The following is a 26,788-nucleotide window of genomic DNA, read 5'->3' as shown; positions in this document are numbered from 1 at the left end:
ATTCACTTATATGAAACTTACAGGCTAATACAATACATTTCAGTTTGAGCGTACAAGAATAGCAAAAAGTAGTAATAATAGTAGTGCTAACAAATAAACTATAAACAATAATATAATAACAAATAAACAATAAGAATTTGTCGGCGAGTGAGTTATTTGATCGGTTAGCAAAATCTACCTTAATTATTGTGATAATATTATATAAACAGTAAATAATTAAAACCCAATTACATGAGAACCTGATTCTAATATTATCACAATAATTAAGGTAGATTTTGCTTCTTCTTCTTCTTAAGGTGCCTCTCCGACTAGTCTTTTTGTTAGATTTTGCTAACCGATCAAATAACTCACTCGCCGACAAATTATAACGTGATAAACACAAATACACAATATTTCAATATTTTAATAACTATTTGCGGGTAGTCATTGAAAAATACCAACAGCGACCGGTCGACATTACATTTACTCGAGCCGCTGCTATGTTAATCCAGAGTAAAATCTATAAGTTAGGTATCTATTCCAAATGTCAGCCAAATCGCTTCAGTAGAAGCAGCGTAAAGGAGGAACAAACACACACTAACTTTCGCTAGTGTGATATCTAATACAACGCCGATTAGAACAGGTTCAACCGTTTCTCAAAGTTTCACGTCAAGATATTGTTAGTGCGGCCATCAGACTTGTGAAGTTTCCAAAGTTTCAGACTAATCTAACTGTAAACTGTTAAGACTTGATGTAAAATCAATTTGTTCGTCTACCGCCTAATGGCAAGGGAACTTTTTCTATTAATTACTAGTTACGAAGTTTCCTTTAATTTATTAAAAAGTGCTAACAAACCGTTCATCTATAAGTACTTATACTATAAAGAGGCAAAGTTTGTGAGATTCTTGGTAATCGCTAGATCTACTGAACTGATATTGAAAATTCTTTAACCAATATTTCTATTGGTTAAAGAATTTTCAATATATCCACGTCATTTATGAGTGCCACAGGATATATTTTATCCCTGTATTCTCACGGAAACGGGAACTACGCGAGTTATACCGCGGGATAGTAGGTGAAGGTATAGTTATAAAGAGATACAGAGACAGAGCCGTGATAGCCCAACGATTCCGGAGGGTGTAGGTTCGAATCCGGTGCGGGGCATGCACCTCCAACTTTTCAGTTGTGTGCATTTTAAGAAATTAAATATCACGTGTCTTATCGGTGAAGGAAAACACGGTGAGGAAACCTGCTTATCAGAGAATTATCTTAATTCTCTGCGTGTGTGAAGTCTGCCTAACCGCATTGGGCCAGCGTGGTGGACTATTGGCCTAACCCCTTCCATTCTGAGAGGAGACTCGAGCAGTGAGATATGAGTTGATAATGATGATAAACAGATAAGTGTAAGGTAACATGAGTTTGTGTGGTTATAAGGGATAATCTCTGAATCTACTAAACCGATATGAAAATTCTTTTATTAATAGAAAGCCACGTTATTTGTTAGTGTCATAGGCTATATTTTATGCGCGTATTCCCACGGGAACAGGAGCTACGCGGATGTAACCGCGGGCGTCCGCTAGTGTGATATATTCAGAGGACCTTGTGGCAGTTTGATACTGATACTATCGTGATAACGTAAACGCGAAATTCTAAAGAATTGAAACAGCGCCATCTAGTGGCACTACTGCATAACTGTTTCAACTCCATATAAATTGGCGTTTACGTCAACGCGATAGTAACCGTTTTTTTTATTCTTTACAAGTTAGCCCTTGACTACAATCTCACCTGATGGTAAGTGATGATGCAGTCTAAGATGGAAGCGGGCTAAATTGTCAGGAGGAGGATGAAAATCCACACCCCTTTCGGTTTCTACACGGCATCGTACCGGAACGCTAAATCGCTTGGCGGTACGTCTTTGCCGGTAGGGTGGTAACTAGCCACGGCCGGAGCCTCCCACCAGCCAGACCTGGACAAATTAAGAAAATCTCAATCTGCCCAGCCGGAGATCGAACCCAGGACCTCCGTCTTGTAAATCTACCGCGCATACCACTGCACCACGGAGGCCGTCAACCTCAACCGTATGAAAATATTGAAAATTCCCACTAGGCACTCTGGTTTCAATTCGCACGAAATATGAACTAAATAAATCAGTGGTCTAGATTTTTTTGTTTCTATAATAATTTACCTACCAGCAAAAGAATGCGTTTAGTCTGAGCTTACGTTAGTGAGCCATCAATCTCGCATTGTTATGATTTCCTATTTTTAAATTTGATTCAGACATCAACCATGTGCTAGCAATCAAATAGAACGAGAGCGTGCAAGACCCAGACATACTTCATTTTATAAATGCTCAAAGCCTTAATAGCCCAACAAGGTAAAGGCATTTTGTATAGCAATTAAAATCTACAACAAACTTTCTTATAGTCTAGAAGCCTATAGTCGATATTTAAATTAATAATAAAAATTTTTTCGTTCTAATGTACATACACCAGTTATGGTAAAATGTATATACTCAAATTATATTTGTACCATCGTGTGCGAGCTACATTTTTGTGAATAAACTATCATTCATTCATTCAAGGAACCAGACCCATCATCGAGATGTTCGATCCCCGCCCGCGGGGCTATTTTCGTACCCTAACAGCCTTTCCTGACTACGAGTAGTTGGAGGGGAATGAGAATATTGATCATATTAAAAAAAAATATGTCAAATATAAAATTTCCTACCGTAGCTTAGTTAGCTACGGTAGGAAATAGTTAAGGTATATTATTGTCCTAGTATAAAGTGCAATTTATAAATTTGTGCCGAAGCTTAGGGACTGGCGACTACACTGGTATCTTTTAATGCCACCCTTAATCAAACTCCATAATTTTTGACTACCGTTCTTGCTAATAGGCAGGAGCAATAGGTAAGAGCAAAAACTAACTTTCAGTCTTCATAAAATGAAGTTTGTCTGACTATCGCCGGCTCTTAGTTTAATATTGTAGTGAATCGCAAAATTCTGAACTTTTAACATCTAAAATACTTTGATACAATCTGTTATATTATTATTATTACAGGCTTGTGAACCGATCAGGAAACGTTTATTATTAAATTGCGGACGTTTACTGACTATAAACTATACATTTCTGCCAAATTTCATCTTTATACGTCAAGTGGTTTTCGAGATTTCGTGATAAGTGTGACCTTTCGCTTTTTTTAATTTAGATTTTCATTGTTGCAGACTCAACATCCTACATTTTCGAACGAGCACTCCCGAACGAATAATGTAACACCCTATCCCACTTCTGAAAAAAAAAATGCTAAACGTGAAACACTTCAAGCTCCCAATAGGAACCGCAAATTGTCTATAATGAAGAAAAGTTTACCTCGCAAAGGAGGAGTTTAGACGGAGAGGAGTTGTAATTTAAAGTTTCGTTGAAATGGAGGAGTAAGATGTCTACAAGGGAAGTGGAACTGACTGGTGGAGCGCCGTGGGGCTTTCGTATGCACGGTGGAGTCGATCAGAATCAGCCACTCAGAATATCACGGGTAAGTGCTATTTATATTCAACCTGCATTGCATTCATAAATATACTACAAGTTTTTAGCGTGAATGTTTGTGGCAATGCAGCCATTCAAAGTACTCGTAGACTCTTTACAATTGCGTGCACTCGATTAAAACAGAAAGCGACTGCTTTTCTAAGAAATATTGTATCGTATAACTGTTCTGACGAGTTGTGTTTATAAACCTTGTAACATTTTTCTTATTGTTAATAATAATAATTAATTATTGTTAATAATAAATTAATATTATAATATCAACTATCTTAGCACCCATAACACAAGCTACTCTGTATGCTTACTTTGGGGCTAGATAGTGAAGTGTATTGTTTAAGTATATTTATTATTATTTATTGTTTTTTGAATATACCTATATATTAGTATTTAAATTGACTAAGCACTGAATTATCTAAAATATTTTTGGCTTACAATCTAGCATATTAACAATGTTTTTTTTTTTACCACAATAAATTTAGATTTTGCACGTGGTTTGCTTGTTGCTTGTTTCTTATATATCTGTTCTATATATATATTTTAGTTTTCTTAACAATTTTATCTTAGTGTAAACGAACTACGTAGTAGGTATTTGAAAAAATCCATTCTACGAATTACGACCATATCGAAATTTCGTTTATAATAGGATAAACATTCGCTTATTTGAATTTCATAATCGTGAAAAAAGTAAGTATCCCAAGAATTTAGATAGCTTTGACCTTTCCCAAAGTATTTTTACAAGATTTTACTTAAAAAGTAAATGAAGCCATGCGATTAATTTCCAGAAACTCGATAAAAACAATCAAGTTAGGCGTCTTAATGCGATCACTTTTTAAGAAAAGTCCATCTCAAATTACGCCATTAAAATTCTTTCTTTGATGTTAAAGAGAATTTTGTGGCAATCTTGTTCCTTAAATGTCGGAAATCGTTGTTTTTTGTCCCCGCGTAATGATCGAGAATGTTACACGAGGAATTGGGTCAAACCAGGTTTGTAGCCCAATTTTGGGCTTTTATTTTAATCCTTTGATAAATAATGTTATAGACGGAGAGCCCGTCAACCCCAGACCTTCGTCATTTCATAAGAGCTGAAAGTTTGTCAGCTCATGCTCCTATCATAAGCAAGTGCGGTAGCCTAGTTATGGAGTTTGGACCGTGGTGGCTTTGACAGGTAGCAGGTTTTAATGATATCCCCATTTGTCAGACACTTGGCTTCATGGCAACCCTTCGCCAGAGAACCTTGAAGTTTCAAATTAAATAGTGTGTTTCGAAGTGTTGCCGCGAAGCTAAGTGATTGGCGACTGTGAATATAATTTCTAATATTATGCCGAGGAAATCATTATATTTTATACTTAGGCGGTTGAGGGTCTGGATCCTTAAAACCTGCTACCTCTCAAAGCTACCACGGTCCAAACTTTATAATTGGCTACCGTACTTACTTATGGTAGGAGCATGAGCCGACAAACAGCTTTTTTAAAATGACAAAGGTCTGGGGTGACGGGCTCTTAGTCTATTATGAATATATCATAGACCTTGTTAAAATAATCCTCATACCTTTGATAAAGCTGAATACCAACATCATTACCGTTACAACCCCGACTACGATGACGTATTGTAAAGGAAACGCCCAAAGCATTTCCTTTACAATACGCAAGATGAATTGTGTAGCTACCTATACTTAGTCAGTGCCGTGCTCAAAATTTGCTAGTGGGGTAGGCACTCAATATGAAATTTATACAAAGGCGAAAATTTCTTCAATATGGCCTAGTAGAGGAGTTTACGGCCAAGTAAATGAGTTCAAGAAAATCACACCCCCAAAACTATTTGTAACTACCCTACCTGCCCTACGTGATTTCACCCACGTAGTTCCTATTTCCGAGAAAAGAATTTATAAAATATTCCGTAAGATATAAATAAAATATAGTTTACTCGCTGATAGTGAAGGTTCCTATTGGTAAATTAATCTTAAAATCTGTCCAGTAGTTACAGAGTCATTCGTAACAAACAAATTAAAAAAATAATCTTACCTTATCTATTAGCTTAAATTTTGAAATAAACAAAGAAAATACATTTCTTCATTTTTAGTGTCACAGACAGTACATCCTATTTCAGATATTAAATGGCTGTCTGTGACGCCAAACAATAAAGGTTTACAGCTCAGCATTTATCCCAGCACTGATTTTCAGCTGAAACCTGTCTGAAAATCAGCCGGATTACCAAATAATACACATTTATCTGAAAAACAAAATGGGTTCTCTCTATTTGTTATAGCAACACGCAACGTTTTTCATAGTTCGGAGCAATAACAAAGGGCGAATAGAGCGAATCGACAAGAATAGAAAACCATATTACCCACAACACTAGAATAGATTGTGGCTAATAGGTACATTAAAAGCATTTGGTCTCTCCTATCATATCGTAAAACCTATATTTAAAAGCTGGTTTCATGTGGCATTACCTTACCTTATCAGCCGATAGACGTACACTGCTGGACATAGGCCTCTTGCATGGACCTCCAAGCACAACGATCTCGAGCCGCCAGCATCCAGCGGCTCCCTGCAACCCGCTTGATATCCTCGGTCCACCTAGTGAGGGGTCGCCCAACACTGCGCTTTCCGTGGCGGGGTCGTCATTCCAGCACCTTGGGACCCCAACGTCCATCGGCTCTTAGAACTATGTGGCCCGCCTATTGCCACTTCAGCTTCGCGACTCGCTAAACTATATATTCATGTGGCAATTTATAATAAAAATGTATGCAATTACCCTTAGAAGAATTATTAATTTTTTGTAACCTCACTTGATTTTTAAAATAAAATAACATCATCATCATCATCATCATCATCATCATCATCATCATCATCATCATCATCATCATCATCATCATCATCATCATCATCATCATATCAGCCGATGGACGTCCACTTCTGGACATAGGCTTTTTGTAGTTGACTTCCAAACATCACGATATTGAGCCTTCTGTATCCCTGCGAATCCCTGCGACTCGCTTGATGTAGTCAGTCCACCTGGTGGGGGGTCGACCTGCGCTTACAAGTGCGGGGTCGCCATTCCAGCACTTTGGGACCCCAATGTCCATCGGCTCTTCAAATTTTGTGCCCCGCCCATTGCAACTTCAGCTTCGCAACTCGTGCTCGTGCCTGAAGACAAAAGTCTTCGAACAGTGCGTGTTGCCAGTGATGACCTATGGTTCCGAGACTTGGTCGCTAACTAAAATAACATGCAACAATTTTATTTTTATTTCTGAGTCTTAGAGATTATTACATTAAAAATGGCAAATTAGAATTAACCCTGTGTTTTTTATATATTATTATACGTTTTTAATAACTAATACAAAAACAATATTTTACATGATTTTGTCAAATATATTTAATAATGTTTATATACGTTTTATATATTATGTCCTAATTATATCTGTTTATCATGGGTAATAACAGTGCAAACAAATTATTAGTGGGGTTGTTGAACCCCGGATCATTAGGTACTTCTCATGACGAATTCATCGCCGCTATGCAGACACACGGGGTGGACATAATGGCTATAAATGAGACCTGGTTGAAGGATGGAGAAGAGGGCCGAGCACCGACAATACCTGGTTACAAGCTATGTCATGTTCCGCGTCTACCCACCGTGCGCGGGCGCGGTGGGGGGGTGGGCTTCTATATACGGCGTGGTATAAACGTTAAAGTATGTAATCATCCTGAAAATATCCCCGTAGAACAAATGTGGTTGACATGCCAGATTAATGGAGTTAAGCTCACCATCGGTACAGCGTACCGCCCACCGTGGCTTGACGTAAATATTTTTTTAGATGCCTTAACCGAGTCAGTGAGTTCACTGTCAAACTCTGACCACACTATTTTACTAGGTGATTTCAATGTTGATATGACACAGCCAGACACTACTAATTATAAAAAAATTAATGATTTTTTAAGTTATATGAATTTTAGGCAATATATCACAGAGCCCACACACTTTACTGACCATAGCTCAACCCTCATTGACCTTGTTTGCGCAGATATTACTTTATCTAATATTACCATTAATCTCATCCCAGAATTGAGCAGGCACGCCTTCATTAAATGTCAGGTCGATATTATCAAAATAAAGCGAATTCCTAAGAAAGTCATATTAAGACCATTAAAGCAAATAGATAAGGATTTGTTTGAAGAACATCTAAAGCAAATAAAATGGGATCTTATTATTAATATGCAGGACGTTAACTCAATGGTGCTTGCTTATAATTCATACCTACACTTATTATTTGATGTGCATGCACCTCTCAAAACCATAACTATCAAGGAAGAATCTTATCCATGGATTACTCCTACTATTTTGCAAATGATGAAGTTACGCGATCAAGCCCATACAAAGTGTCGCTCAAACACAAATTCGGTTGAAAGGAAATCGTATTATAAAGATCTTAAGCAAACTGTAACTTCTGCGTTATATAGGGAAAAACAAGCGTTTCACAATTATTATATTAATAAATATGTTAATGACTCTAAAATGCTTTTTAAAAATCTAAAAAAGTTCGTTGTCCAAAAAAGTAATGCGTCGGATAATGACTTTTATAGTACGTTTAATGATCCAAACCTTATAAACGATCATTTCCTAAAAATTCAGGTGAATAAACGCGTAAAAGAATCCGATGTTAGGTATTATAATAGCAATCGTTTTACTGGATCTAGGTTTGAGCTTCATTCGGTTTCGGAGGATTATGTAGCCAAAATTATTTATTCACTTAAATCAAATGCTACTGGAACCGATGGATTATCTCTGGACATGATCTTATTAACCTTGCCCTCAACTCTGAGCGTTATAACTGCAATTGTTAATCGATCCATTGCAACAAATGTCTTTCCGCATGAATGGAAAACTGCTATTGTTAGACCAATTCCAAAAAAAACAAATGTAACTTCGCTCACGGACTTGCGCCCCATCAGTCTTCTTCCCTGTCTTTCTAAGATATTGGAAAAGGTTGTATCTAACCAGTTGGCAAATTTTGTTGAAAGGCATAATATCTTACCTGATAGGCAATCTGGCTTTAGGAAATATCGTGGTACTGCCACTGCACTAATTGATGTTATTGACAATATTTTAGCTTCTCAAGATGCAGGTGAAGTAAGTTTGCTTGTACTGTTAGATTTTTCACGTGCCTTTGATACCATAAACATTCCTTTATTGCTCTCAAAATTATACTTTTATGGTTTAGAATCCAAAACTTTGCAGTGGTTCGAAAGTTATTTGTCTGATCGATCACAGTTTGTGCAGATACGTGACCCTAATGGGCTTTACGTTAATTCGACACGCAAACCTGTTATAAACGGTGTACCACAAGGATCTATCTTAGGTCCTCTTTTGTTCATTATTTATACGGCAGATATAATTAACAGTATACAGACCTGTAAATACCATATATACGCTGATGATACACAAATATACACATCTTTTAACTCTCGTAATGTTTCACAGGGTATAACTGCAATCAATACAGACTTAGAGAACATTGCAGACTGGGCTGATTCAAATCAACTTCTCTTAAACTCAAATAAGACCAAATACATGATTCTTGGTACTAGGAGAAGTATCGAGAAAATTCCACACAATGCTCCCCCAGTATGTATTAGGGGCGAAGTTTTAGAACGTACAAATGAAACTAGGAACTTGGGTGTTCTAACTGACAGTGACCTTCGGTTCGAAAATTATTTACTTAAAGTAGTCCGAACTTGTTTTTACAAGCTAAAAATTTTATACCGCGTGCGACATTTTCTTGACATACGAGTACGACTTAAGGTTTGCGAGTCTCTAATATTATCAAAATTAAATTACGCCGATGCACTGTATGGTCCTCGCTTATTAGCCCGTACTCAACGATTAGTGCAGCGAATACAAAATGCTTGCATTCGGTACTGCTACGACATCCCTCCCAGATCTCACATTTCACCATATATTAATAATAGCAACTTGCTAAATATGGCAGCTAGAAGAAAATTGCACTTGGCAACTCTTTTGTTTGGCATTCTTAAAGACAAAGAACCAAAATATCTCTTCGATAGATTGCATTGGGACAAAGAGTCTAGCGCCCGTTCTAACAGAGTCTGGACACTGAGAGCACCTCAACACTTTACTGCTGCGTTTCGGGGTAGTTTTAGATACGCTGCCACCAAGTGCTGGAATAATCTACCTCCCCCCATGCGCAATGTCAGTAAGTCCAAAGCCTGGTTTAGGAAATCGGTAAAAAACCTTTTACTTTTACAACAGCAGGGTAAGTAACAGTCTCCAATCCCAGGCTCCTCACCTACCCTCTTTAAAAATTAATTAATATTAAATAGTCTCCGGGAAGGTTTTGAGGACCCAATAATTTAATTTTATTTATTTCTACTCTATATTGTATTTCTCACTGACAACTACTAATAATTTATTTAACACACTATATATATATATAAATATTATTATAAAGGTATATATATATATATATAATTATTTATTATGTTCTTATTATTAATTATCAATTAGTAACACTTCTTCTTGTTGTTTCCGCCCGCGTCACCACATGGTTCCACGGAATACCAGCGCTGCGCTGGTGCATCCATCACTAGCGTAGCACATGCTGAGTGGAGACCATTTTGGTACCACACACATAATTTTTTTTTTTTTGGATTTAATTTAATCATTAGTTTAATATCTTTAAATTATTAGTTTACTATATTTTTAAAATTTCTGTCTTTTGTTTTAGGTATTTGTTGTCTTTTGTGTATTATGTGTGTGTGTGTCCAAATAAAAAAATTTTCTTTCTTTCTTTCTTTCTTTCAATAACACTTTCTTTTTTAATTTTAACGTTAATTTAATTCATAACGTTTTTATGTACAGTCTGACTGTGCACAGTTATTATTTTAAAGCCGAACTCAAAACCGAGGTCATAGGTTCGATCCCTGCTCGTTGATCTATTGTCGTACCCACTCCAAATAATCTTTCCAACTAATTAGAGGGGAAATGGGAATAATCACATTAACACTTAAGCTTATAATATTAAAAACGAATATGACCATATTAACAAATATGTATATTATAGCAAATATTCTTTAAACAAAATATACGGTCGGGGAACGCCCAATAAGGATGAAGTTCTTCTTATTCAAGCCTAGCCGATGCCCGAGGTTTCATCCCTGAAGTTTTCATATACGTAAGAAATCGGAAATAAAATATGGCCTATGATACTCACACAAATTAAACTAAAATCTAAAATGGTACTAGGTTTTTAAATCAACCTCCTAATTATAGACTCTGTTATCCTGATATTCTTGTTAGTTTGTTTGACACTTTTGCGTTCCGTGACGATTTTTGTCAGTTCACTCTGTTAATTTGTCTTATGTTAGCCGCATAAAAGACTTCGTTCCAAAAAATCTTTACTATAACTTAATACGTGATATAAGGTGATTTATCAAGATTTATTTTCTTTCGCCAGAGCCTCAGCGATACTCCCGAGCACATATCCATTGTAAGTACCTACAGGGTGTGCCGAATGTTTCCTTAACAAACAACAATCAATCTTACTAACGAGTGCGAGCTTTATTAAAATATTTGCCGGCAAACACTTTTACGGCCCTTTGGTTGTTTGGATTTGGTATATTGTATAACTTATAATAATATTGTAAGCCCTCATTCGCACGAGAGTTTTTTTAACGATCGTTAAAAGCGTTCAAATACAATAAATACATTCCCAAATATATGATCACATGACAGCGTTTTTAAAACACGACGCTTTTTTGATCAGTGTTGTATTTTAAATTTTGGGCGTTCATTTAACTCCATACCATATTAGAACGCTTTTTAGCTTAGTTTTTTTAACGTCCGTCAAAAAAACTCGCGTGCGAATAAGGCGTTTTAAATCTCAAAATATTGAAGAAGAAAGTTCTTTCAGTTAAGTGCATAAACGTTATCAGTTGTAAGTTAAGTTTAATTTTTTTTTAACATATATAGCATAACCATTAGCGGAGTTATATAGGAATCAATTGCCAACAACCAAAAGTGTTTCCATAAAAGGAAAGAGCTGCCCCATCCATAGATATTATAGAAATATACTTAGCCAAATGCAAAGCAACCAAAGTCCAAGCCATTCATTATACTTGCAATAACAGCGATGCCTTGTCTATAACTATATAACATTTATAATTGAAATTGTCAGAAAAATAAACTGTACTTACTGTCAACCGTTGAGGAGTTCCCTATACTGAAAAGAAAATCCTAGCTACGTCATACATCATGATATTTGAAACATTTTATATTATCACCTTTAAGAAATTAAATATCACGTGGAAAAACATCGCGAGGAAACCTGCATACCAGAGACTTTTTTTAATTCTCTGCGTATGTGAAGTCTGCCAATGCGCATTGGGCCAGCGTGGTGGATTGGCCTAACCCCTCTCATTCTGAGAGGAGACTCGAGCTCAGCAGTGAGCCGAATATGGGTTGATAATGAATTTATGACCTTTATAGTACCGTAAAAACAAAGTCCCGAGTTTAGGAGACAACAATCAACATACATAAACATAAATAATTTATAACAGAAAGATATAAAAAAATATACGGTCGAATTGAGAAACCTCCTTTTTTTAAAGTCGGTTAATAAAGCTTCCAATAAATTAAAAACCAGTCAAAGAAAAACAGAAAATAAAATTATTGTTTATAAACTAGAATCATTTGCTTTGTTTTCCAGTTTTGTAACTCAACTTTGGAATAGGTAGATCTTTTGAAAAGTTTTTATTTAAATAGTTCTAAAAGAAGCTATAAAAGTATTCCTCTCACAGCGTGAATCTGCGCTCCGAGTAGGTGTTGTAGGGGGTAAAAGACTGCAAAACATTCCCCCCCTTTAGGTATCGAGACGAAGTCTGCAAGTAGATATTTTATTCGTTTGTGTTTTCTTTGCCTTTTACCGGCATAACAAAATGAAATGTAACGTAAAATAATACCTGATGTTGTAGATTGTATTGTATTTACGAAAGAATTTTTTAATTGTAAAAAAAAACTCATTGATAATGTCAATTACTATACATAGTTTATATGCGCTTAATAATGTGGGTGCGAGAAGTATCAGGATAATCTCCCGGAAAGACTTTCACCACAGACCTTTTGTAGGGACTTCCAAACATCACGATACTGAGCCACCTGCATCTAGCGAATCCCTGCGACTCGCTTGATGTCGTCAGTCCACCTGGTGGGGGGGTCGACCAACACTGCGCTTACTAATGGGGGGGTTTGCCATTCCAGCACTTTGGGATCCCAACGTCCATCGGCTCTTCGAACTGTGTGCCCCGCCCATTGCCACTTCAGCTTCGCAACTCGTTGAGCTATGTCGGTGACTTTGGTTCTTCTGCGGATCTCCTCATTTCTGATTCGATCACGCAAAGATACTCCTAACATAGCTCGTTCCATCGCCCGCTGTGTGACTCTGAGCCTTCTTATGAGGCCCATAGTTAGCGACCTAGTCTCAAGTGAGAGAAAATGACATATTTTAAAGTAACTCTTTGGAGGAGACCGAAAAAGGAGATCTGACTCAGACCTCCCGGAATCTTTTCAAAGCTTTTCTCTACCACACAACGAATACACACAGTGTATCGATGAAATACTAAGATTATCGCCCCTTTTAACCTAACACTGGTAAGATTTATCATTTAAACACACAATAAGTCCACAATTCTCGATAAATGAAAAGGAATATTAAAAAAAAAAATAAAAGTTCTTGAAATAAAATGCAGCGAAAACTGTTCATTTTATTGTAGCCTTTAGCAACTATTAACATCGTTGGGTTTGTGAGAGTAATTCATTTCACCGCGTCTTACAGTTCTCTACTTTTCACACCCGAGACAGAGCCTCATAGACTAAGAGCTAGTGGCAGCCAGACATTCGTCATTTTATAAAAGCTGAAAGTTTTTTAGCTCATGCTTCTAACATATGTCAGTAGGTAGCCAATTATGGAGTTTGGACCGTGGTTACTTTAGGAGCTAGCAGATCTAGAAACTCAACCCTCTTAAGCTTAAAGTGTAATTTGTTTACATTTTCCTGTGCATAATATGAGAAATTATATCCCCATTTGCTAGATGCTTGGATTAGCAGACTTTGGAACACTTTTGCGGTGATTTTGATGGCACGTAACGAGTTGGTGATTTTTAGACCGACAAAGACGTACCGCCAAGCGATTTAGCGATTTATTTTTTTGCGGTACGATGTTGTGTAGAAACCGCAAGGAGTGTGGATTTTCATCTTCCTCGTAACAAGTTAGCCCGCTTTTCGCCTTTTTTTCGCATCTTAGATTGCATCATCATTTACTATCAAGTGAGATTGTAGTCGAAGGCTAACTTTTAAAGACATATCTGATTGTATATAATACCGTTTGGAGCTGACGAATTTACAGCTTTTATAAAATGACGAATGTCTTGCTGTCGCTGGCTCTTAGTCTAAGAGCCTCAAGACAGGCTTGAGTAAGTCTTTATTTTAAAGTGCATGAATGAGGGTGCAAAGTAGTCTCGGCTTGCTCTTTCCGCATCCTAGCACCGCACGGAGGTGTTATCGCAGGCTTTCAACGCTTCCCTGTTTCTTAGAATCAGGTCGCTTAATGTGGGGACGTGGTTTGTTTTTATTCTATTGCATTTCAGTTCGATTGTTCTCTTATATTATCTAGATACTTGTGTATTTATAGGTACATCCGTAGTAGTATTATAAATTCGAGTGTGAGTGTGTTTGTTATGCTTTCACGCTTAAACCACAAAATTGGTTGGGAAGTTAAGTTATCAGCGAGTAAAATAAGTTATATTTTATCCCCATATTTCCACGGGAACGGAAACTGAGTGTGTGGAACCGCGAATGTCAGCTAGTATCTCATATGTTGAAAATTATTGTATGTACAAAAATGCCTAATGCCATAAAAAACAACACTTGTAAAATGTAGCAATTCTCGCAATCAGTTATTCTACCGCAAAAAGTTGTGAGATCCATGTAATACCAAGTCGATTACTTTATTCTGTCCGTAATTAAGTCCGTAAGTTTACTCATAACACTTTGAGCACTTTTCTGACTAAAAAACTCTTTGCCAAGATTTAAAAAAGTTCCGTTCGTTATTAGACAGATGATAAAGATTATATATTACATTACGGCACATGTGCGCAATGAGACAAATTACGATATTGAAATTGGTGAAATAAACGATACTTTACGAGCAAATATGTTATAAATGACGTTCTGTCAATTGGTTTGATGTTTATTTTAATAAAGACCAAAATAGTGAATAGGCCAGCTGATGGGATTCCGTGAGAATGTATTATGGGAAACAGAGTTTCGTTTGATTTTCGTAATAACATCGCAACGATAATAATTATCCATGCTACGCGGAGACAATATACTCTCAAAAAAGCGTGGCGTTAGGCAATACTTTTCCAGATGATCTCGAGTACAAGGAGCTCCTATTTCAGTAAAGTGGTTACCTAGATTTAGCTTAATAGTAGTATTGATAAGAGAACGAGTTATAAATAGGATGAATTGGGCGCGGCACTCAAGGAGGCAGATAGCCTATCGCGTACGCTTAACACGTGCACCCGGCGTTACGTACGTGACCTAAATGTTAACATCTCACTTTTAACAGACTAATCTTAATAGATATTAGCTCCACAATTCACACTTACTTTGAAGTTTCTTGGTCTGCGTATTATTCATGTTTTTTTTTAATTTATAGGTATGTAGTTGAATCGGAGTTCTTTATGACATACTAGCGGACGCCCGCGACTTCGTCCGCGTGGTATCCAGTTTTTCACAAATCCCGCGGGAACGATGGATTTTTCCGGGATGAAAGCAGCTTTAATGGCAACGCTACTTCCTTAGGAAGTTCATAATCATCATCATCATATCAACCGATTGACATCCATTGCAGGACATAGGCCTTTTGTACGGCTTTGTTTTCCTGGTAGGAGGCTTTGGTCGTGTAGCCGGGGCTTCCAGCAAAGACGTACCGCCAAGCGATTTAGCGTTCCGGTACGATGTCGTGTAAATACTGAAAGGGGTGTGGATTTTCATACCACTAACAAGTTAGCCCGCTCCCATCTTAGATTGCATCAGCACTTACCATTAGTTGAGATTGTAGTCAAGGGTTAACTTTAAATCATAATATACAGGATGCCCCGAAGTATTTCTTATAACTCTAGGGTTATATTCTTTAACAAAATTAATTCAAAATGTTCAAGGCACATGTGTTCTAAAATGTAATAATCTCTGAAACTACTAGTCCGATTTGAAAAATTCTTTCAGTGTTAGATAGCCCATTTAACAAGGAAGGCCATATGCTATATTTTATCTCCGTATTCTTACGGAAACGGAAACCATGCAGGTGAAACCACGCGGCGTCAGCTAGTTAAAAATAAAAAGTCTTTCAAACATGACGATTTTGAGCCGCCTGCGTCTAGCAAATCCCTGCGACTCGCTTGATGTCGTCAGTCGACCTGGTGAGGAGGACTACTGCGCTTTTACAAATTCCTACTAAGAATAACGCCATCTACAATTTCTTAAGCTCGTATTTCATATTTCAAAGTTATGATACGGCAACTTGAGGTTGATTACAAATTGCAAAACGACTTGTACTTTTAATTAAACTAAGTACTCTTGCTGCAACAATATGAAAACTTCCACGATAAGACTTTGTACAACTTCGTGTACAGAAATACGAGTCCGTATGTTATTCACAAAATGCTTCTACATAAATGTTGACTTATGATTTTCGTGAGGTTGGTTGGTGCTAACGAAATGGGAACTTTAAAATGTTTACCTAAAATTTTAATAAATATTTGCTTAATACAGAACCGTACATAAGTAAAAAAATAATAAATTCCTGATTTTCGTCTCTTTCATTTTCAGTTTCAATTTTATATTATGGAATCAGATCAGATATTATGAAGAGAAAAGGGTTTTTGGTTTGTTATAATTTAAATAAGAAACTACACGACCAATTTAAAAAAAATATTTTTTCATTAGAAAGCATTTTCACTGAGTAACATATTGTCGCAATATTCTTCATGGAAACTGAAACAGTAATGTTCACTATTTTTATAAACCTTTTGTGGCTGATTGTACACAATTAATTTTGTATAAGACTTATGTAGACGAGTGTTAAAAGTATACTCGTAACTATGTTGTTTATTAGACGTAACACAGCTGTTGTGTTACTACAAGACCATTCTGTACACCGAAACATTAAAAACTACGTGGGCGAAACCTTTATTAGTAATATACCTACCCAATACAATCAGATAGGGAATAGAACAATTTATTTGATAAATTAATTTAACAAAAACCATTATTTCCTTATTTCCTTATCCCATAGTTTAACTCCATTAAAAAAACTTAAACCCTACTTAAACGACTAAAAGTAAAACATTATTGTTCCGTAATTATTATAATTAAGTTTACAACAATGGACTTCGTATGAAACAAGTATATAAAAATATATGTATCATTGGGGTTTTTCAAATGAAAAAAAAACTCATCGAAATCGGTCCAGCCATTTGAGTGCCACAGACAGATACACACCGAGACAGACGTCAAAAACAAACATATAAGATCCCTTTTATTGCGTCGGGGTTAAAAAGAATAGGGTAATTGACTCATACAAAAGTAAAACCACCAAAGTAGGTACAGCCCAAAAATGGCGTAAAGGAAATATTTATACGTACATTCGAATGTTTTAAAAGAGCCACGAATAAAAGTTTGTTACACGAGTATTCTTTAGTTCTTCACTACGACTTTGACACTCTCAACACAGACGGGGAAACAATAGGCTGCAAAATTTAACTTTTCATTTTAGCATTTTCCCTCTATATCCAACGTTTTTCAGCTATTGCTCTTGTTTTAGGTTGAGGGGGTTTTTATTCACTTGTTTTTATTTTTACTGATTCTATTTCGTCTCGGAGGTTAATAGGGTAGTTGACTCAAGTCAAATTTTTAACAATATTTATTTCATTTAGTATCTACTTGGATTATGGGTCCGAAAAAGTCCAAAATAAGTCATAGTCTTAGTAAACATAATACACCAGGTTATAACAGTATAACATAATACACCTCGCATTTTTCCTAGAATCTAATTAAATACGGAGATAATACGATGTAAATAATATTAAAAATCATAGTTTAATATAGTTAATTAAAAAAAAAGTTAAGGATTTCTTATAAAACTCTATATAAAAAAATACCTCATAGACAATCATAACGGACAGTTTAATTTAAAATTTGGTAGTATTCGAGTCTCAAAAAAGTACGATTTTTGTATCGATGGTTGTAATAATTATTATTAAAACCATCGATATAAATCCTTAGATGGGCCCCTACCTACTAAAGAACTCACAATATTATGACATTACTCAAAGACGTACATACCAGAGAACCTGCATACCAGAGAATTTTCTTAATTCTCTGCGTGTGTCAAGTCTGCCAATCCGCATTGGGCCAGCGTGGTGGACTATTGGCCTAACCCTTCTCATTCAGAGAGGAGACTCGAGCTCAGTAGTGAGCCGAAATATGGGTTGATAACGAAACGACACGTATGTTAACATAAGTTCATTGGCCTGTATAAATACATCAAGCTTCTGCACGTATACAAAGAATCATCGTGAGCTTGCCTTCTACAAGATTAATATTCCAATCGGGTGTCCATCGTATAACTATACGTCCTCGCGCGTGCATATTCGAATAATGCCCATATAATGTTTCGATGAAATTGGCTTTACCTTGGCGTGTCTCGGCTTAGTATCTCCGACTTTCACGGGGTGACCGGACGATATTCCTATTCGAAGGTTTTAGTACTATTTTTTGCTTGGGACATTCGTGGCTATCATCATTAAAATTAGTATAATAGCCAGCAATTACATAGTTCTTTTTATGTTTTGAGTGCTTAACTACGTAATTATGTTGTATAGTGTTTTATAATGACTGTGGTTTGTGCGTGAGTTTACGCTTGGTTTGTAAAAGCGGAGTGCTCTTTTGAAGGAAATGTTGAAGTTTTGTTCACCGGCGGCGAGGCGGCGGGAGACCTCGGTTTGTTAATGCATTGTTTGTTGATCCAACACCTTCACATTGTGTTTAGCTATAACGTTGTATATTATGTATATTAATTTATTATGAAACACGGCTATAACTCATGAGACAACGTATGCACGACTAATTTCGGGGGCCCTTAGTCTTGTGCTGGGTTTTGCAACGCTGCACGATCTAAAATTAATATTAAAAAATGACAAGCGTATCAAAATATCATTATATGGAAAACAGGCAAAGATGTAAATTTATTTTCAAAAAGTGTGTTCAAAGTGTGTTTCCTCGCAAATGTGTTATAAAACGTCCTATGACATACGTGCGCTTTGATAATTACAGCCTCTGCTCCCTTACTAAGCTCTCGCCTTCTGCTCGAGCTCTGCAATATCGCCTCAGCTGTAATTTTCAACTTACCGCACTTATATCATAAGTATATAATTATTATGTATATTTTATTTCGCAAAGTTAATTTTATTCATAAAATGTTGAGCAATTTTCTGGCATTAAAACTCTTTGCTAAGATTTAAAAGAGTACTATATGTTTTTAGATGGATGATGAACGTTTTAAATTACATTACAGCACATGTGCGTAATGAGATACATTATAATTTATTTATTTATACACATGAAATATACCCAGAGAAACATTACAGTTTCCCAATTCATTTCTCGAGCAATCAGAAATAAATAATAATAATTATAACAATAAATCTAAAATTACAAAATTAATATTAAACAATCAAAATAATTTAAAAATAATAAATTAAAATTAAAACAAATATAATATAATATTGAAATAAGATATACTTTACGAGTAAATGTGTTATAAATAATAATAATAAAGTGAAAATCATAATATTTCATAGCCCTACCTAAGTTTTTCTAAAGCTGTGTTACAAATTATAACGATTTGTATTGTAATCCATTCGCTCGGCTGCTGGCATTGTTTAAGTGCGCCACTTCAATTATGAAATTGCTTTAAATGCCTCTTTAGATTCACTTTATTGCATTAGCCTTACAAGATTAAGAATTACCAGATTCGTGCATCAGATACAATAATATCTATTATTCAATTTGTATAATAATTTTCTTCATTTTGAAGTATTAGCCACCCCACGGTTCCACCCGCATAGTTTCCGTGCCCGTAGGAAACCAGTGACACTCAAAAATAACGTGGCTTTATAATGGTACAATAATTTTTGAAAATTGGTTTATTAGATCCAGAGTTTAACCCATTACAATCTCAAAACGTCACAAACACAAACTTTAGCTCTATAAAATATTAGTATAGATATATATTTTTACAATTAGACTCGTAGTTCCAGAGATTAGCGCGATAACAAAAAAAAGTAATTTCAAATTTTATGTACTCCTGAGTTTTTAAGTGTCCTCTGCGTTATAAATGACCTTTATAAGGAAAAATGACGAACACGTCATTAAAACCCAACCCACAGACCGAGTAGGCACCGCTACGAAGGCGTGAAGATTATGTAGAAGTGGTCAACCTTTGTAATTACCTCTGAAAAGGAAATTAAAACAGCTAAAAGGGCAGCAAATTTTAGCTCATTTTATTTTAAACCGTTCCTTATACAGCAGTAGAATATTTTTACTTATCTGTGGCGTGCAATTCATATATGCAATAAAGTACTGTATACCCTAGAAGATGTTTTTCTCAATACATATTTCTCCAGTTTGATCTAGTGCATTTTTCTTATTAGTGCATATCCTGATCGACAAACCTATGCACGCCACATTATCTAGTATAATAAATTATCTAGCATATCTATCATCTAGTACGTCGGTTCGTTTGTTTATATTACTAAATTTTGCATGCACTTTGTTAGTGTTAAAGGTTAAAGAACAAGGATACTTTCCTTGTTCTATTCGATTTAAAGTAAAGTACACAAATCTGTTACCGACCCTAAGCAGCGCTAATAAATAACACGCTTCTTAGCATGTCCTGCAAAGGGTTGTTGTGTAATTTATACACGATAGTTTTCTTCTTATCATCTTGTAGGTAAGCCATCTGTTGGCAAATGGAGAATGTGACAAAAAAAGTTTTTATTGTCTGAATGTAGAAACTAGCAAATCTTCTAGCTAGCTAGCTTCTAGCTATCTTTACTGAATAAGCAGCAGTGGTGTAGCGCGCCTTAAATGGGCTCTGTATCAAATTTAGTTAGGTGGGCCCAATAGACTAGCGAGATCAAACCCCGAAAAATATTTTTAGTTTAATTTCATCATCATCATCATATCAGCCGATGGAAATTTACTGCAGGACATAGACCTTTTGTCGGGACTTCCAAATGTCACGATCCTCGTCTCTTCATACGTCCAACGTCTCTTCGAAGTATGTGCCCCGCCCATTGCCACTTCAGCTTCGCAACTTGTTGAGCTATGTCGGTGACTTTGGTTCTTCTACAGATCTCTTCATTTCTGATTCGATCACGCATGTGATACTCCGAGCATAGCTCGTTCCATCGCCCGCTTTGTGACTCTGAGCCTTCTTATGAAGGCCCTAATTTTGGTTTTACTTTACCCTAACTCTTTTACCACAACTGCTTTTATTACTTTTGTACTTTCTGCAGTTTTTTTTAATTTTTCCGGGAAGCAATGTTTGTAAATAAATTTTACATTCTTGTTTTCGGATCCCCGTATCATTATTACGGGTTTCGGCGGTAGCTACGCCCCTGATTTAAAATTTAATTTATGATAGTGGTGTTACGTTTCAGGTGAACCCTGGTCGCAAGGCGTCTCTAAGTGGTATTCGGGAGGGCGACGTCATCACTTCCATCAACGGGAAGGCGACGAAGGACATGAGCAATGCCGACGCTCATGCGATGCTTAGATCCGCTGGACCTGCTCTACGACTGGGGTTGAATGAGTAAGTATAAAGTGACGACATGTAATAGGGTAGTTGAGTCATATCAAATTTAATATAAACAATTTTAATTTCGTGCATGTAATAGACCGAGATATATCGATACAACTAATAAAAGTTAAGGATTTCTCATAAAACTTAATTTAAAAATTATGGAAAAATACATTCGTCCATTTTGAGATGTCAAGAAACAACTTGATGTTACAAAAAGAATGAACGTCAAACTAATTACTACTTATAAAACACTCCGTTTGGTTAAGGTTTAGTGTTAACTTGACGACATGAAACAGTTAAAAGATAGACCATCATTAGTTGAACTGGATCAGTCTAGACTGATGGTTCCGAGGCTATCAGAGGAAAAACTTGTACTTCTTATATGTTAATATTTAAAAAATGATATTTTCATCATTATCATTATCATTTCATGTCTCAAAAAATATAATATTTTTTTTTTCAATCTAGTAGAACACTAAGTGTAGTGCAGTAGTTATTAATTAGTCATGTTTTTTTTTGTATGCAACATTGGTTTCCTAATAAATAAATAAATTAGCTCGGTACCATCTTAGACTGCATCGACACGCAACACCAGGTAAGATTGCAGTCAAGGGTTAACTTGTAAAAAATATTATACCTGATTAAACTACCTGCATTGAATATATAAATAAAGTTAGTGACTCAATATAATGCTAATAAAATTCAAACTTTAATGTATTCCGCATATAATATTCTTAAAAGAAACAAACTTAAGTGAAATAGCTTTAGACGCGGTGTGAAAAATGCATTTAAAATATCTTTATGGAGCGAAGAATGCAAGCTACTCCGTTTATGTCAAGACTGACGTACGGAACGGAACCGTAGTTAACAAGTCTTGTTAACTACGGTTCCGTTTTTAATTTATTATACACTATCCAACGAGAACAATTATACCTGGTAAAATTTGTAAGAGCCGTGATAGCCCAGTGGATATGACCTCTGCCTCCGATTCCGGAGGGTGTGGCATCGTATCTGGTCTGGGGCATGCACCTCCAACTTTTGAGTTAGGTATTACCTGAAATTTTAAGAAATTAAATATCACGTGTTTCAAACGTTGAAGGAAAAACATCGTGATTAACCTGCATACCTGAGAATTTTCTTAATTCTCTGCGTGTGTGAAGTCTGCCAATTCGCATTGGGCCAGAGTGGTGGAGCTTAACCCTTCTCATTTTGAGAGAAGACTCGAGCTCAGCAGTGAGCCGACTATGGGTTGATAATGGTGATGATGATGATGATGATGGTGATGATGATGATGATGATTAATGTGTGTACGCACAAAGAGAGGTGAACCGATGGTAGTCTTTATATAATTGACGGTTCAAAAATATTTGTAAAAAGTCCACTTGAGACAAATTAATTTTGATTTGATTTTAATTGGGTTTAGCAATGTTATAATTAGACACTTGGTATTTAAGAAATAAAATCACGTCTCTCAAACGTTGAAGGAATAACATCGTGAGGAAACCTGCATATCTGAGAATTTTCTTAATTCTCTACGTGTGTTAGATCTGCCAATCGGCATTGAGTCCGCGTGGTGAACTATTAGCTTAACACATCTTATACTAAGAGAAGACTCGTGCTCAACGGTGAATATGCTTTGTTGATGATGATGAGACTTATCTACGCCTCAAATTGACGGTCACGCAAGATGGCACCATATAGGATAAGTTCCTTGCATGACATGTGAAATGTCGCTCTATTTATAGGCAGAGGTTTTCCACTTAGCAAAGTGGGTCGTCAAGCTTCATTCTTTATTTATTACTATAAAAAAATATAGTAGTAAGTTGATAGAAAAAACGCGTTCTTGTCTGTTTATACTTATAATACACCTGTAACAGGTTACTCGTAAACTCTACATTGAAAATTTTGTTTGGAGGATATTATAACAAACGACACTGAAGCCAAAAATATATTTTTTTTTTTTTTGTCTGCTTGTCTGTCTGTCCATATTTAATGTTAACCGGGAATCACGCTGAATCTATTGAATGAATTTAAATAAAACTTGGCATGATTTGAGATCATAATAACGACCATGATAGAAGATTATAGATACTTTTAGTTGTGAAAATTAATTCAGAAGGGAGTGAAACAGGGGTTGAAAAATTGTATGGAAGTGAAAGTCCTTAATTTTTCAAGTTACATTTGTTATTAATTGGTATGTGTACTACCTGTGTGTGTACCTGTACTATTATGTAGGTATAATAGGCTACTTGCCTCTTTTGTAAACAGTGTTTAAACTGAATTATGTAATTATTATAAGGTATATTTTATTTTCTCCTGTCAATAATACCAGTAAAAAATTTAATATAAATAAAAAAATATCTACGTTAATTTTTTGCCGCCGAAACACAACACACTAGCAAGTGACGTCATTCATAGAGATAACAGCGTGATTGGCGTTTGCAGTGATGTGATATATCACGTCACCACACGCGATGCCTTGTAGCGAATGACGTCACAGTTTATGATAGGTGTTTGCGGTGACGTGATAAAAATACAATTTTGTTTTATAATAATATTACAATTACGAGATTATTTTCACAAATAATAATGCGATTAGAATTTCTAGGCATCTAAACTGCCTATATGCAAAAAATCTTCTTACTTTTGTACAGCAGGCGAGTAGCCTATTGTATAATCACTTATTAGGAAAGATTACATTCAACGGAGACTAGAATTAAAAAAGATATTGCAAAAAAGCAGCTAGACGCAACCCAACTGCAAAAGTCATTGTAGCTTTGAGCTTTGAACTCTACATTCTGCATTCCGATGTATCGGGGGACTGTTTTAATCCGGTTACTGGTCCGTTTCACACGGAATTCCTCGTCAGACTATTTGGGAAATGATTGAAGCCAAAGCCTTCAGTAAAAGCCACTCAGTCGCCTATGAAGCTGCAAATGGAAAGGCCGGAATCAAATTATTTGGGTCCTCTGAATTGTTATCAGTTTTTAGGTTTCATTGTAAATTTAGTTCTACCGTATTGGACTATTGATGCGAACTGTAAAGTTGTCTACTAACTTTTAAAGTGTGATGATAAAAAACGTAATTTAAACGTATTAATAATTTATTTGCAAATCTATACTTATAATAAAACTGGTCAAATTCTATACATTTATTCGCAATTTGAGAATTTACTTATACCATTTGTAACAACAAACGTTACCGTGGCATAGAGTACTACTAGCGCCATCTAGAATTTATACTTATAATACGAATTCTGTACATTTTGTACATTCTGTACATTGAATATATTTTGAAAATTTTTGTTGTGCGGCATTATATTATCGATACAAAATCTAAAAATATTTTTTATCGATTTTTTGTCTGTCCGTGTTTTTTTGTTATTCGGGCATCACGCTGAAACTACTGAATGAATTCAAATGAAATTTGGCACAGTTTAAGACCAAGTAATAAGGAGAAGGTTATAGAATACTTTTTTTGCGAAAATAAAATAAGAAGGGGGTGAAATAGGGGTTGAAAGTTTGTATGGAAATTCCTTCATTTTTAGAGGGCTTGAAAGTTTACATTGATTTCTACGCGGACGAAGTCGCGGGCGCCTGCTAGTACTTTATATATTAGATTATAAGTGGACATTAAACGTTATTGTTAGTTATCTATACTTATAATAAAACTGGTCGAATTCTATACATTTATTCGCAATTTGAGATTTTACTTATACCATTTGTAACACCAAATGTTGCCGTGGCATAACGGACGCCAGCGCCATCTAGAATCTGTACTTATAATACCAACTCTGTACATTGAAGATATTTTGATATAGGGCTTTAAAGTTTACATTGATTTCCACGCGGACGAAGTCGCGGGCGTCCGCTAGTACCTTATAAATTAGAATATAAGTGGACATTAAAATAAATGTTATTGTTAGTTATTTATTTATTATACATATACAAGATACTGTAATTTGAATTAGAAATTTTTGCATGCAAACGGATGAGTGGTTTAACTTTTTCATACGATTTTGTATCCATCGATATGCGATCATTGAATTTTTTTACGGAAACCTAATACCTACTTTATATTTATGTATAAAATTATTAGGTTTTTAGCGAAATACTTCTTCACGTAACCTTCGAAAAGTATGTTTAAGATGACTTGCGTGTACTAATCTAAGTTTTCTTGTCGGCAGAGATAGAGAAATGTCGCCCCGAAGAAGATCTATCGGCAAAGCTGCAGAGTTGAAAAGTAAGTTTGGAAATTATTTATCTTCCAAGCATGAAAATGTCTAAAATACGCCTGAAAATCTGAAGTTTCAAAGACCTCATTCGCACGAGAGTTAAAAAGCGATATGGTTAAATACTTAATTTAATTCAACGCCCAAAACTGAAAATGCAACACTGCTCTATATACTTGGAAATGCATTTGTTGTATTTGAACGCTTTTTTAACATCCGTTAAAAAAACTCTCGTGCAAATGAGAACTAATAGTAGATGTATTTACGAAACTATTTAAATTATTGGTCGAATGGTTATTCTCAAAAAATTCGCAAAACTATTTAAATTATGCTCTGAAAAAGCTCCGAATTATTTTTTTTTATATTTAATACTAGCAGACACCGCGCGGTATTATTCGTGTGGTTCCCGTTCCCGTTAGAATACCGGCATAATATATAGCCTACAGCCTTCCTCGATAAATGGGCTATCTAACACAGAAAGAATTTTTCAAATCGGGCCACTAAGTCCTGAGATTAGCGCGTTGAATCAAACAAACAAACAACCTCTTCAGCTTAATAATATTAGTATAGATAAAAAAAATATTTTCTAAAACATAGCAACACGACATATTTATTTATTTATTATATAACTAAAAGGTAAGATGAAGTTTACATAAGACATAGAACCTTAACTCTGTACCTCTCTAAGATACTAGGTATGTAAACGATATAATATTAGCGACAAGAGATTGTGCAAAGACCAGACGTTTACCAGCCTCTGTAAGCCAAGTTACACATTATTTCACTTCTACAAACGCTAACGCTTCGAAAAGTAAAAAATGTATGGGAGTGACATAACCGATTTAAAGGTTGATCACGTGACCTATCGATAACAAATGCCATCTCTATTTTTAATATTTCTTCGATACTTTTTAACCCCCGACGCAAAAAGAGGGGTGTTATAAGTTTGACGTGTCTGTCTATCTGCTGTCTGTCTGTCTATGGCACCATAGCTCCCGAATGGATGAAGCGTTTTCAATTTAGTTTGTTTTGTATGAAAGTGACTTATGTTTGAGTGTTCTAAGATATGTTTTATAAAAATCGGTTGAGCC

General features: G+C 35.6%; 1 protein-coding gene across 4 annotated transcripts in view; it reads left to right on the top strand.

Moving 5' to 3' along the window:
- The window catches only part of LOC112054660 (uncharacterized), a 226,855-nt gene that overhangs the window by 40,669 nt on the left and 159,398 nt on the right, over positions 1–26,788 (top strand). For 2 of the 4 annotated variants that reach the window (XM_052884842.1, XM_052884839.1), the window contains exons 2-5: positions 3,204–3,511; positions 10,997–11,029; positions 21,324–21,475; positions 25,653–25,708. In XM_052884842.1, the coding sequence (XP_052740802.1) occupies positions 3,416–3,511; positions 10,997–11,029; positions 21,324–21,475; positions 25,653–25,708 (337 nt within the window). In that variant the 5' untranslated portion in view covers positions 3,204–3,415. Of the gene's footprint in view, positions 1–3,203; positions 3,512–10,996; positions 11,030–18,321; positions 18,601–21,323; positions 21,476–25,652; positions 25,709–26,788 lie in introns of those variants that run through there. The other 2 variants (XM_052884841.1, XM_052884843.1) reach the window with 2 other exon arrangements.

This window comes from Bicyclus anynana, chromosome 12, assembly GCF_947172395.1.
Source record: "Bicyclus anynana chromosome 12, ilBicAnyn1.1, whole genome shotgun sequence".
NCBI classification, from domain to species: domain Eukaryota; kingdom Metazoa; phylum Arthropoda; class Insecta; order Lepidoptera; family Nymphalidae; genus Bicyclus; species Bicyclus anynana.
The sequence above is the reverse complement of the archived record's forward strand: the minus strand, read 5'-3'. Positions and strand labels throughout refer to the sequence as shown.